The sequence below is a fragment of the Capricornis sumatraensis genome, chromosome 2 (assembly GCF_032405125.1).
Source record: "Capricornis sumatraensis isolate serow.1 chromosome 2, serow.2, whole genome shotgun sequence".
In the NCBI taxonomy this organism is placed as follows: Eukaryota; Metazoa; Chordata; class Mammalia; order Artiodactyla; family Bovidae; genus Capricornis; species Capricornis sumatraensis.
The window spans coordinates 55,386,532-55,399,020 of NC_091070.1; the positions used below are offsets into that span (position 1 = coordinate 55,386,532).

Consider the following 12,489-nt stretch of genomic DNA (forward strand, 5'->3'; position numbering starts at 1 on the left):
GGATTTTGTTCTAACAGGTCCCTCCGTTAAGTCATCTGATCTGAATGTCTTCTTCTAAGCAGACTGACTTGAGGGAACACTACTGGGAAGATTTCTGTAGGGTACTGACCTACAAGCTTCAGGGATTACATATGTATCTCTTAGTGTGTTTTGTTGTATCTCCAAGATCTTCAAATGAGTCAAGTGGTATAGCAGAGAAAACTCTAGACTGAGTCAGAATTGCAAATAGTGTTCTCAGAGCTAATAGTTATTGAGTGCTGACTCTGTCGTTTACGACATCTTATGCCCTTGTCCTATTTAATCTTCATAAAAACTCTGTGACACAGGCGGTTCCCATTGTACACCTGTGGAAGCTGACCTCTCTGCTGAGTTGCCTGAGATGTCTGCTGAGGCGCTTGTGGGGACAGGGCTGAGCCTGCACCCTATGGAAACAAAGGTGGACTCAGCGTGGAGCAGGGCCGGGAGGGTCAAGCAGAGAGACGGGGAAGAGGGCTGATGAGTCTCAACAAAAGGAAATTACCTGGTATATAAGGGTAGCTAGAGCCATGGAAGGAAGAGGAAACAGTATCTGCAAAGGTAGAGATAGAGATATAGAAGGATTGTGATCTTCTTAGCACTTGGCCTGGGCTTCCCCAGTGGCACAGTGGTAAAGAATTCACCTGCCAGTGCAGGGGACACAAAGAGACTCGGGTTTGATCCCTGGGTCAAGGATCAAAGGAGAAGGAAATGGCAACCCATTCCAGTATTCTTGCCTGGAGAATCCCATGGACAAGAGGAGCCTGGCAGGCTACAGTTCTTGCGGCACAAAGTCAGACCTAACTGAGCACGTATGTGCATGCTGGTGTGTATAGGACATGGAGAGAAGGGACAATGGGATGGGAGGGGAGTCTGGGTTGTATTGTGACCGGCTTCCTCCCCACACGGAGGAGCTGGGGCTTTATTGTGAGCAGCGTGGGATAACAACCCATCGATAGTCTAGAAACTCCATTCTGGAAACAGCGTGGATAATGTTTTGACTTGCAGCCTCTATGTTCAGTTTTTCACTCATGCATCTGACAACTCTTAAGAGGCTAATTCTGTGGATGCTAAAAATATTGCGAGCCAGCCTCAGCCCTCAAGTTGTTTTGAGTCTTCTGGCAAAATAAGTCTAGTTACTGAAGTGCTGGGCAGAGCAAGAACAAGAATGCCCTCTTGGCTGTGATGGGTTAGTGATAGGTGTCCCAGAGTCAGGCCCACCCACTTTTCTCTCTCCCTGAACTGGAGGAGCCAGGACTCACCTTCAAGACTCAGTTCTGGGTTGTCTTTTCTCCAGGGCTGTTTAAATGCCACATCTCTACTACTAACCTGAGGGAGTTTCGTTCTCAGAGATAAATTAGGACGCTTCTGCATGTTTACGATATTAGTGCATCTGCTGGGACTGCGGGTTCTGAGGTCCACATGGAAGTCTGTTTTTGGCCAAGGAAACTCATGGTTGAGCATTTGTAGGCAGCACTGTAAGCTTGATAATGACATCTTTTGATCGGAGGTGGTGGCTGGAGACCAGCGTGGGGTAGCTTTCAGTGAAAGGCCTAAAGCACCAGGTGATGAATGTGTGATGAGTGACAGCAACTCAGGACTCGATGTGGATCCTCCCACCAATAGCAGTCACCCGTGCTATCTGCTGACTCCACCAGCCTGTCACAGGGAGCCTGGGACACTGCACCTTGGCTTGCAGCCCCTTTCCTAAGAGGCCACATGCAGACTTAAACCCCTTGGATTAAGGAGATGGCTATTCTTTGGGCAAATATTCACTAGGTGTTACTTGCTGTGTGTTAGGTGATGTATGTATGTATGTGTTAGGTGTCATAGTCTTTGTTTGCAGAGGAAATGTGGTTAAAATGTGGTTGAATGGTTTTCAGAGGTTTTGATCTAGCAAGAAAAAAAATTAAAAAGAGGCAGGCCCAGAGCCTGGTGTTAATGAATCACATGAGTACAAGGCGTCTGGTGCATGACCTCACCCTCATCCCGCTGAGCTCCTTCTTTACTCCTTCTCTACCGCCAGGGCTCTGGCCCTCAGTCCCCCGGCCCCTATCCTCCTTGAAGGGACCTTCCAGCTTCTGCCTGTAACATTCCAACAAATATCCCCCGCTGTCCCTCGTTGGGCAGTTCTCATTATCAATTGTTTTTTTCTACTGAAGTTGAGGTCTGCCCGCATAGCCTTTTCTTCCATCTTCCAAACTCCTGTGATGTCCCCGCCTGCTTTACTGGGCTTTGTAGTTGAAACATTGTAATAAGGAAGTAAGGCTCCCTTGGAATTGGACTTCAGACTTGTTTCCAAAGAGGAGTGAAGTCTGATTTTTCTCCTGTGTTGTTCTGTGAGGAACAATAACAAGGAGCCCCTCCAGATTCTAAGGTAACGACCTCATTGTTGAGCCTGCGGGCCCCCCTTTCCAGATGTCCTTGGCCGGCTAAGCCTGCCTTAATTGAGAGCCTGCTGTGTCTTTCCCTGTCTGAAGGCAGCCTGCATGTGGGGTTTGGCCTCCACAGTGTGATCAAGATGAGGTTGCCATTGGAGTTAGACAAAGCGGTCCTGGGCGAGGCATAGAGTAATTGGAGCAGGCTTCAAAGACTCTGAGCTGGCCCTTTAAGTATCTGTAAAACTTTGATATGTGGAGTGAAGGAGAATAGACCTCGTAGAGAATTCTGGGTGATTCATTTCTGGGACAGCCAAGAGCAAGGATGTATTTTTGTAGGTTTTGATGCTTGGTGTGGAAAAAGTGTCCTTTATGTTTTCTAGGGAGTTTCAGAGAACTGTTTTGTGATTTACTTCTGCCACTCCCCAGATTAGCTTCTGATCCCCTTACTGTACCTTTATGGGAAACCAGATAACTTGGCCAGCCGCTCTCTTCTCCCTCAGAATGTGTACTTGCTTTAATCTAAAGGCACAGAGTTGCTGACATTTTTTGCCACCCATAGTCACTTCAGTCTGAGGGAGATTTACAGAAACGTGCCAAAAGACTGATGCTGGGAGGGATTTGGGGGCAGGAGGAGAAGGGGACGACAGAGGATGAGATGGCTGGATGGCATCACCGACTCGCTGGACGTGAGTCTGGGTGAACTCTGGGAGTGGGTGAAGGACAGGGAGGCCTGGCGTGCTGCGGTTCCTGGGGTCGCAAAGAGTCGGACACGACGGAGCGGCTGGGCTGAACTGCACCTTACATTCTACCTTTTTAATCAGTGAGATCATATTGACGTGAGATTCTCGCTCTGAAGAGTTACGTACAGATGTCATTTTCCAGGCTTCCATCAAAATGAAGCAGTCTGCACATTTTATGTTTTACCTTCTCGGTGCCGTGAAATCCGCCATTGGCCTAAATGACCAGTTCCCCTCCATCACATCCCTCAGGGAGAGAGCTCTGCATTCTGGCACAGTTCCCGCAGGACAGCCATCCGTGATCACATATGTCATATCTCATCAGACGTTGCCTTTGAAGGACTCTTCTTGATTCCCGTGGCTTTTCAATTTTCACGTTCCTATGGCTCACATAGCCTCTTCTTGGAGTTCTTCTATTTCATTTAATCATTCAAAAGTTATCACTTCCCGTCTCTCACTACCTTCTCATCTACCAAAGCAGTTTCTTGGGTCTTTTGGAAGGCTCCTTTCTCCCTAAGGTGGATCAAGGCAACCATGGCCACTGCATGGCACCTGGGCAGTGACGTTCTCTCACTACCTGGCATTAGGTCAGATTCCCCGGGTAAGACCACAGGCCCCTGCTAGACTGTCCTCGATTCAGACACTGGCCCTAAGCTCCAGGCTCCCTAGACCTCTCTTACTCTAACCAGCTGGCTACATTCAGGGGTTCTCACCACTCCTTAGGTTGGTTAATTTGCTGAAACAACTCAACTCAGGAAATTGCTCTACTTACAGTCACACTTTTATTATAAAGGATGCATGTGTGCACATGCTAAATCACTCCAGTCTTGTCTGACTCTTTATGACCCCATGGATTATATAGCCCTCCAGGCTCCTCTCTCCATGGGATTCACCAGGCAAGAGTACTGGAGTGAGTTGCTATGCCCTCCTCTGGAGGAGCTTCTCTACCCGGGCATTGAGCCCACATCTCTTAAGTCTCCTGCATTGGCAGGCGGGTTCTTTTACCACAAGCACCACCTGAGAAGCCCATGATAAAGGATAACCAGCCAAAAGAAGAAACCCAGAGGGTGAGATCTGGGAGGGTCTCTAATTGGCAACTCCCATGTCCTCAGGATGTACCACCCTCCCGGCTTACTGCTGTGCGTCGCCCACCAGCTTCCTGTCCAGAGCTTTTATTGGGATTTCACGATGTAGCCTTGATGGACTGAGTTTAGTCATATGGCCTACGATTCCATCATTCCCCCTCATTTCCCCAGAGGTGGTGGTCAGAGTGATACTGTGTTGCTTAAAGTCCCAGCCAGCCCCATTCTGAATCTACCTAATGGCCCCATGAGACCTTGTTGGCATAAGCTACTGTGTGGCCACCATAAATAACAGACACTTGTGTGATCACTTGGGAAATACTAAGGGGTTAAAAGTTCCTAGGAACTGAGGACAAGGATCAACCAAATGTCTTAGTTTTCAGCAATGGGTGAGGTTCCAGGGCTGGGTTTCATCCAGTGGCCAGCTACCTGGAGTTAAAAGACACATGCAGTCTAGGCCCTGGGAGGCGAGGAGTGAGGCTCCAGGGAAAAAACTGGGGAACTGGTAACAAGTACATGGTCAGGCGTGGAGGCCGCAGTGGCTGAGAGAGCTGGGGCCAGGCTGATGCCAGGATGTTAGGTGAGGGGGCGCCCAGCCAACTTTATGGATAGCTCCTGATCCTGAGGTCTCTTGCTTTTGCCACATGGTACCTGGTTGTTTCACTTTGTTTAAAAGCACCTTTTTTAGAGGGACAGGCTGAAACCTCCCCTTTGTAGATGGTACATTCCCTCCATTAAAGTTTATTTTTTCAGGAGTGTCATTAAGCCTGACCTGATCTAGCCATAGGTTCATTTCCCTTTTGACTGGTGGCCTAGGCTCAGCAAATGGCCAGCTGGTCAGTGGCGATTGTCCTCTACCAGGCCTGTAAGCTCTAAGTGCTTAAGCTCCCATTCCAGATTGCAGCTGTCAGAGGGCTCTCATCCAGTCCCCACCTTCCAGAGTGCTGTCGGGATTTCAGAAGGTGTATGGCGCTCAGCGTAATGCTTAACACAGAAGGGTCCCCTGGAAATGTCCCTTGCAAATTAGTGGCTGTCCTTGCATTGCCGCTCTTCTGTGGTTTGATGTTTATTGTTATTCCTGGTCCCCTGTCTGTCACCTAAGATGAAGCATTGTCTATAAAATGCTCAAATACCCAGCCAGGTATACAAGAACCAAGACTTTAAAACTGAACAAAAGTCACATTGGGTCCACAGGTTGGCTTTCGCGTATACAAGTACATGCTAGCCCTTGGCATCTTGCCAGCATCCTTAGGAATGTTGTTGGGTTTTCTTGGTCCAGTTAGAGGAGCTGGGGCATGTCATCATAGCCCCAGTGAGCCCAGTCTGTGGCTTGGGGGCAGGGGAGGGCCAGGTCCTGTTCTGACCACCCCCCCTACACACACACACACCACATCTCTGCCCCCAAGTGTGCCACCCATGCTCTTTTGAAGCCTAAAAACAAATGATTCCATTTCTCTCTTTTTTCTGTTTACCTATTTGGCTGTGCTGGGTCTTATTGCTGCATGCAGGGTCTTTTAGTTGCTGCATACAGGATCTTTAGTGCTGCATGTGGGATCTAGTCCCTGACCAGGGATCAAACACAGGCCCCCTGCATGAGGAGTGCAAAATCTTAGCCCCTGGACCATCAGGGAAGTCCCAAGATGGCTCCATTTATTTCTAAATGAGTCTCCAGAGGAGAAACTTGCACCAATGGCCTGTGAAGGTTATGCTTATAAAAATACCTCCAAAAATAAAAATGAGTCTCTTTCAGTACCTTAAACCCACCTTCTAGAGGAAAGCAGAGAAAATGGCTTGCAAGGAGCACAGAGCCTGGCTGGAGAGATGGGGCTGAGGTTAGTTGGCGGAGAGACAGCAGAAGGGGGCAGGGGTTGTGTGCCAGGCACTGTACCAGACTCTTCCCATACAGCGCTCCACTCCTCTTCTCGGCGCACATGCCTTCTCACCCTTTGACCTTTGTACAGGCTGTGCCCTCTGCCTGGAAGCCTCCTCCATTCCGCCCTTCTCCTCACCTGGTGAGAGACTGAATTCTTCCTCCAGGGCCTAGACACGTCTGAGAAGTCTTCTCTGATGCCAAGGCTGGGTTAGGGGCCCTTCTTAGGTGCTGTCCCACTCAGCTGTTGCTACAAACAAGCCACCCTGAAATGAAGTGACTTAAAAGACTGCTATTTTTGTATTATCTCCGGCAGATGTACACTGGGCCCCATGAGGCAGTCTTCACCCAGCCCCTCCTGTGGCTGTAGCCATATGGCCACTGGGGCTTGAAGGACCTAAGGCTCAGTCACTCCCAGGTCTGGCTCCCGAGCGGAAATCACCCAGATTTTGGGGGTCTGGAACACCCCTTGCTACTTCTACGTGGTCTCACCATGCAGTCTGCCAGGCATACAGCCTCAAGATAGCCAGCCTTCTCACACAGAGGCTGAAGACTTCAAAGGCATACATCCTCAGAGAGAGCCAGGCAGAAGCTGTATCATTTTCCATTATCAGAAATCAGGCAGGATCACTTGTCACTCAGTTCTTTACTTTGAGGCCATTGCCTTCTGATGACTCTGACTCCTGAGTTTCATCTCAGGGCTGTAGGAATGTAGAGGAAGGTTGATGAGCATACAACCATACCTGGAGGGCTTCTGGGAGGAGGTGGTATTGAGGTTGGCCCTTGAAAGAAGGGCTAGGGTTTAGATGGAGGGGAGGAGGGAGGAGGCAAACAGAGCCAGTCCCTGCAGGCAGAGCATGAGAGGGTGGAGCTGTGAGGAAACCAGCCAGGTGGCAGCCAGAACTCTGTGCCAGGGAGATGGAATTTGTCTGCAAGGGAGGTGCCTCCCAACCCCATGGAGGGCCTGAGAAATAGAGAAGGTGGACACTGGTCTGGGGAAGAGTCAAAGGAACAAAGTAATCTTTGTTCCTCAAGGTTATTTGTCATGATTACCTTCTAAAGTAATTTCAGTAGTAATGTCAATAGTTCACGTTTATGTCCTAGCACCATTGCCTTGAAAATGTTGTTATTGTTCAGTTGCTAAGTCGTGTTCAACTTTGTGACCCCGTGGACTGTAGCCCACCAGGCTGCTCTGTCCATGGGATTCTCCAGGCAAGAGTACTGGAGTGGGTTGCCATTTCCTTCTCCAGAGGATCTTCCTGACCCAGGGATCGAACCTACATCTTGAACCTGTATTGGCAGGTAGATTCTTTACCACTGAGCCACCTGGGAAGCCCCACCTTGAGAATAACCATCCATAATTAATATATTTCACATATCATCAGATGTTGATTTGAAAGGACTCTTCTTGGTTCCCATGACTTTTCAATGCCACAGGCTGAGCCAGTTCATGTGGTTCATGTAGCCTCTTCCTAGAACTCTTCTCTTTTATTTAATCATGCAAAGGAGTTATCACTTGCCATCTCTTATTGGCTTCCTTACTTTCTCATCTACCAAAGTAAAGATGCAGTTTCTTGGTCCTTTTCAAGGGTTCGTCTTCCTCTGAGGAGCATCAGGGCAGCTGTGACCACTGTGTGGAGGCATCCAGTACCTGGTGCGATAGAATTCTGACACCAGTTGCCCAGCGTTAGGTCAGATTTCCCGGGTAAGGGCACAGTCCCCTACTAGACTGCTCTTAATATAAATGATAAGATGCCTGCAACCATATCACCTCATTAGACCTTCACTGCGTAGCATGGTTATAGTCATTTCCATTTTGCTTAGGAAGCCTCACCCCAGACCACTTAGCTAGTTAGCAGTGGAGACAAAATTCAGCCCCAGTACTTTTTCTGACCTCAGGACCTTAGCTCTTTCCCCCTTCATCTTGCTATCACTTGAGGTGTTCTTTAAGGAGGCTGGCACCACCATTCTTTCAGCCTTTCATTCACTCACTCGCCAGCGCCTGCTCTGGACTGCATACGTGTTGTTAAAGCTTCTCTGAGGACTGTCTAGGGGAACTCATGAGCACTCCAGCTTTGCCTGCAGAGTGTCTGTCCCTGGAGAACTTTCACCATTCATCCTCCAACCTCATGTAAATATAATGTGTGACACAATTTCAAACCCCATGTAGCTTTCTGCAGGTTTCTCTCTCCTGTCTGTACTTATATTTCCATAATCCAGTCGTGTTTATAGAAATGGAATTCTAGCGTGTCGGGTAACTTTGAATAGGAGTGTGTTGGTTGTAAGCACATTTTTTATTTATATCATTTTTCTTTTCCTGTTAAATCTGTCAATTTGTTTTTTAGGGAATCTGTGGCATTCTTTTTCTACTACCCTAAACATAGTGATAGCTCAGAGGTTAAAGCGTCTGCCTCCGATGTGGGAGACCCAGGTTCGATCCCTGGGTTGGGAAGATCCCCTGGAGAAGAAAATGGTAACCCACTCCAGTATTCTTGCCTAGAGAATCCCACGGACAGAGAAGCCTGGTAGGCTACAGTCCACCGGGTCGCAAAGAGTCAGACACGACTGAGCGACTTCACTTACCAAAGTATACAATATCTCTTATCTAGTAAACTCTTAGGCTTCCCTGGTGGCTCAGAGGATAAAGCGTCTGCCTGCAATGCAGGAGACCCGGGTTCGATCCCTGGGTCAGGAAGATCCCCTGGAGAAGGAAATGGCAACCCAGTCTAGTATTCTTGCCTGGAGAATCCCATGGACAGAGGAGCCTGGCGGGCTATAGTCCACGGGGTCGCAAAGAGTCGGATACGACTGAGCAACTTCACTTTCACTTTAAACATAGTAACATAAAATTAGTCATAAGACGCTGGTTGAAATTGCAGGGGTTTTTTCCATTTTGATTCCAGAAAGAGATTTTTTTCTATTTGTCCTGGTTTTTATTTATCTGGCAAAGAAATATATACAAATACAATAAAAGAAGAGGAAAAAGTAGAGAATACATTTTTGTGTTACATAGTGAGAGTATAGTTTTATATTCTGCTTTTTAAGGTTATCTTTTTTAAAAAGTGAAGCGATAAGAGATTGAGCACCATTGAGTTCTGCTTATGGAAACTGCTTACAATTATCATCTTCTTCCAACCCCTCCTTCTCAGGCACAGCACACCCACGATGCCATCACGGAGGCCGCCCAGCTCATGAAAGAGGCTGTGGATGACATCATGGTGACGCTGAATGAAGCTGCCAGTGAAGTGGGGCTGGTGGGAGGTATGGTTGACGCCATCGCAGAAGCCATGAGCAAGGTGGGTCTGGGCTCCCAGACGCCCTCCTGCACTCCTTAACTGTTTCCTCCAAGATGTCCCTTGAACTTGGTCCCAGAGGTTTTTCTCTAAGGAGCTGGCAGTCCAGGCTGACACGAAGTAATGAAGCAATTCCCAAGTGCTGGTCTTCAAATTGGTTCCTTTGGAATCCCTGGGAGCATTTTAGAGTGTACATCCCTCAACTCTATCCCAGCCCTAAACCCTTGGAATCTCTGTGCGGTGGTGGATCCTAGTATTTTTTTAATTTAATTTAATCTCTGTTACTTTATTTATTTTTAACATGGATCCTAGTATTTAAAAAAATCTCCCCATGGTTCTGGCATCTAACCCGTTGCAGAGACCATGGAAATGGTAAGTGTAAAACCCTCAGAGAATAGCAGAGATGTCAGAGGTATCCTTTCTTCTCCAGTGACCCTTCAATTGAGTTGGGTCAGTAGGAAAGGATGACTGGACAATACCTCGTGCTCTTTCCCCAAGGAATCCTTCCCTAGTCATGCCAGTAACTCATTAGAATGAACAACTCTTCATCAGCATCTAATTGCCATTTTCTGATAGCATAGCCAAGAACTGTAGACTTCATCTGTGTTTTGGAACGTCCATTGTCAATGGTGAATACATTAATGTGGTTTTTCAGGATAATAAGTGGTCTTTAATTCCTAATTTAGAGAAGATTGGTTAGTGTGTATCTCTGTAAAGAGATGATAGCCTGAAACTGTCATTAGGATAATTCCCATTAAACAATATGCAGACATTATCAAACTAATAACATCCCAAGCTGGGCTGGGATGCTGGGATCCCTCAGAGCCCCCAAGCTTGCCTTGTCAAAGCACTCCAGTAGTTTCTGCTATTGGCTTCTCATGCTTCAGCTTTGGATAGTTTGGCAGAAAATGAATGGAATTCTCCTCTTCCTCAAGGCCCTTAGTTAAGTCTTAGTGGGCTTGTTTGATTTTTAGAAAATCGGAACAACAAAACTTTGAAATTAAGCCCTCTATCTACCAAAGATATTAAATAATGCAACTCGAGGTACAAATTAGAAAGTCAAATGATAATCTTTTCCTTCTTAGGAGGTGCTTTTCACCATCACTCTTATTATAGGGAAGAGCTGCATAAATTCCTGAAAGAGGGAAGTCTTTTTTGATAGCCTTTGAGCCTTGCATATTGGGATAGCTCTTCAAGAAGGAAAGTGGCTTTTGCACTGTCTGATTTCAGGGGTGTTACAGCTCTGCTCTTAGCCCAGGACACACTGGATTCTTTTGGAAGTACTGGGGAATAGGCCTGGTGTTACCTGAGGGTGATCATTAGGAACTGCTAATAACATGAGCCCCTGAGGCTATGAGCAGAGGGTTTTCCCCCCGCTCAGTTCTGCAAAGTATATACAGTAAGTCCCCTATATATGAATGAACCTTCAAGTTGCAAACATGCATCTGGTTCCAGCAAGGAACCAGAGCCATCAACGTCAGGCACGAGTGAAATTGCAGCTTGCCCTCCATCTCTTACTGCTGACGATCCTTCAGCTCTGCCATCTCCTACCTCCTCTCTCTCCTCCAGTAGTAACTCTTCTTGCCTGTTCACTCAGTGCCCGCCCTGGTATGCCAGCTGTTGTAAAGTGCTACTGTATTTTTCTAGGTGCTGTACTGTAAGATTTTAAATGTTTATTTTTTGTTTATATGTATTATTTGTGTGAAAAGTATTACAAACCTAGTACAGTGCACAGTGCTATATAGTTGACTGTGTTAGTTGGTTACCAAGGCTAACTTTGTTGGAGTTAAAACAAACTGGACTTACAGACACGCTTTTGGAATAGATTTCCTTCATATGTAGGGGACTTACTATGATTGGGATTTCACTGATGCTCCTGAACTCCTATCTACCCTGGCCTTACATCCCAGGTACCATATAGTGTCTCTTTCCTTTGCTAAGCCCACCCGGGCCTGCTCATTACTGAGAACTCTGTGTTAAGTGATATCTCAGGTCTTTTGATCACCTAAGCAGCAACACATTATATAAATATATATTATATAAATATGTCATTTTCTGAACTTGGGTTATTTGGTTAAAACACTGACATACTATTAGAATCATTGTCTGAAGTTCCAAAAGGCAGTGAGTGACAGAAAAAATCCAAGTGTACACAAAGTTAATTCTAACTTGGGTACAATTCTTGACACTTTTAGAGCCTCTGCTCTGGAGGATCTCTTTGAGACTTCTCTCTGTATATATGCACCAGAAGGTTTGGGAATTAATAGGTTACCATGAAGTAATAAGCTTTCTGGGTAACCTTGGGAAAATTATTCAAGCTTTCTAAACCTTGTTTTCCTCCATTCAATGAGCTTAGTCTCAGTCTTTGGGATTTTATGGTCAAGTCACTTTACCTTGTTTGCTTTGGTGTTTGGGGGATATTTTTTTTTTCCTTTTGGTCAAGGAAGGTAATTAAAGAAACAAAACAAACAAAACCCTTGGTATCTACATCAGTAATATTCCATAAAATAAAGGACATGTTAACACCAAAAAAAAAAAAAAATAGGCTATAATTTCAGAATGACGGAAAGTTCTTTCAACTAAATGAATTTTAAATCCTATTTTTTAAAATAGTCACTTCTTTGTTCTTACTGCTCTCATTGTCTTCACACTGGGAAAAGTTTCATCGTGGCAGCCCATGGACACTGTGTTCTAAGCTGCTGTCTAGCTCTAACATCCTGGCATGTTTGCAGTTATATCACATCTCATATGGAGGTTCCCAGCACATGGCCGGACCCTTACGAGATTCCCAGTTAATTTATACTGAGTATGTGAGTCCACACCTCAATCCTCATTTGACCAGTGAGGCCCCCTATCTCCTGATAAAGAAACATTAAAGAAAAAAAAATCTATCCTGGAGTTTGTGTTGTTGGTTTAGTAGAGATTACATCCAGTTTATGCAAGCACTTTATACTAGGCTACAGTGACACATTTATTCAACTCACATTGTAGCAGGGATCTGCTCACGATATGTAGCTCCCATTGAAGACTCCATCTAACCTTTTCCTAATTGCTCTGTGATCCCTAGTGTGTTCCCAGACTGTCTAGCAGAGAGCTGCTAGGGAGATCTTC

General features: G+C 46.3%; 1 protein-coding gene across 1 annotated transcript in view; it reads left to right on the top strand.

Moving 5' to 3' along the window:
- TLN2 (talin 2) overlaps positions 1-12,489 on the top strand; it is a 208,630-nt gene that overhangs the window by 133,106 nt on the left and 63,035 nt on the right. Inside the window, exon 40 of the mRNA XM_068964068.1 lies at positions 9,235-9,381. Coding sequence (XP_068820169.1) covers positions 9,235-9,381 — 147 coding nt within the window. The remainder of the gene's footprint in view (positions 1-9,234; positions 9,382-12,489) is intronic.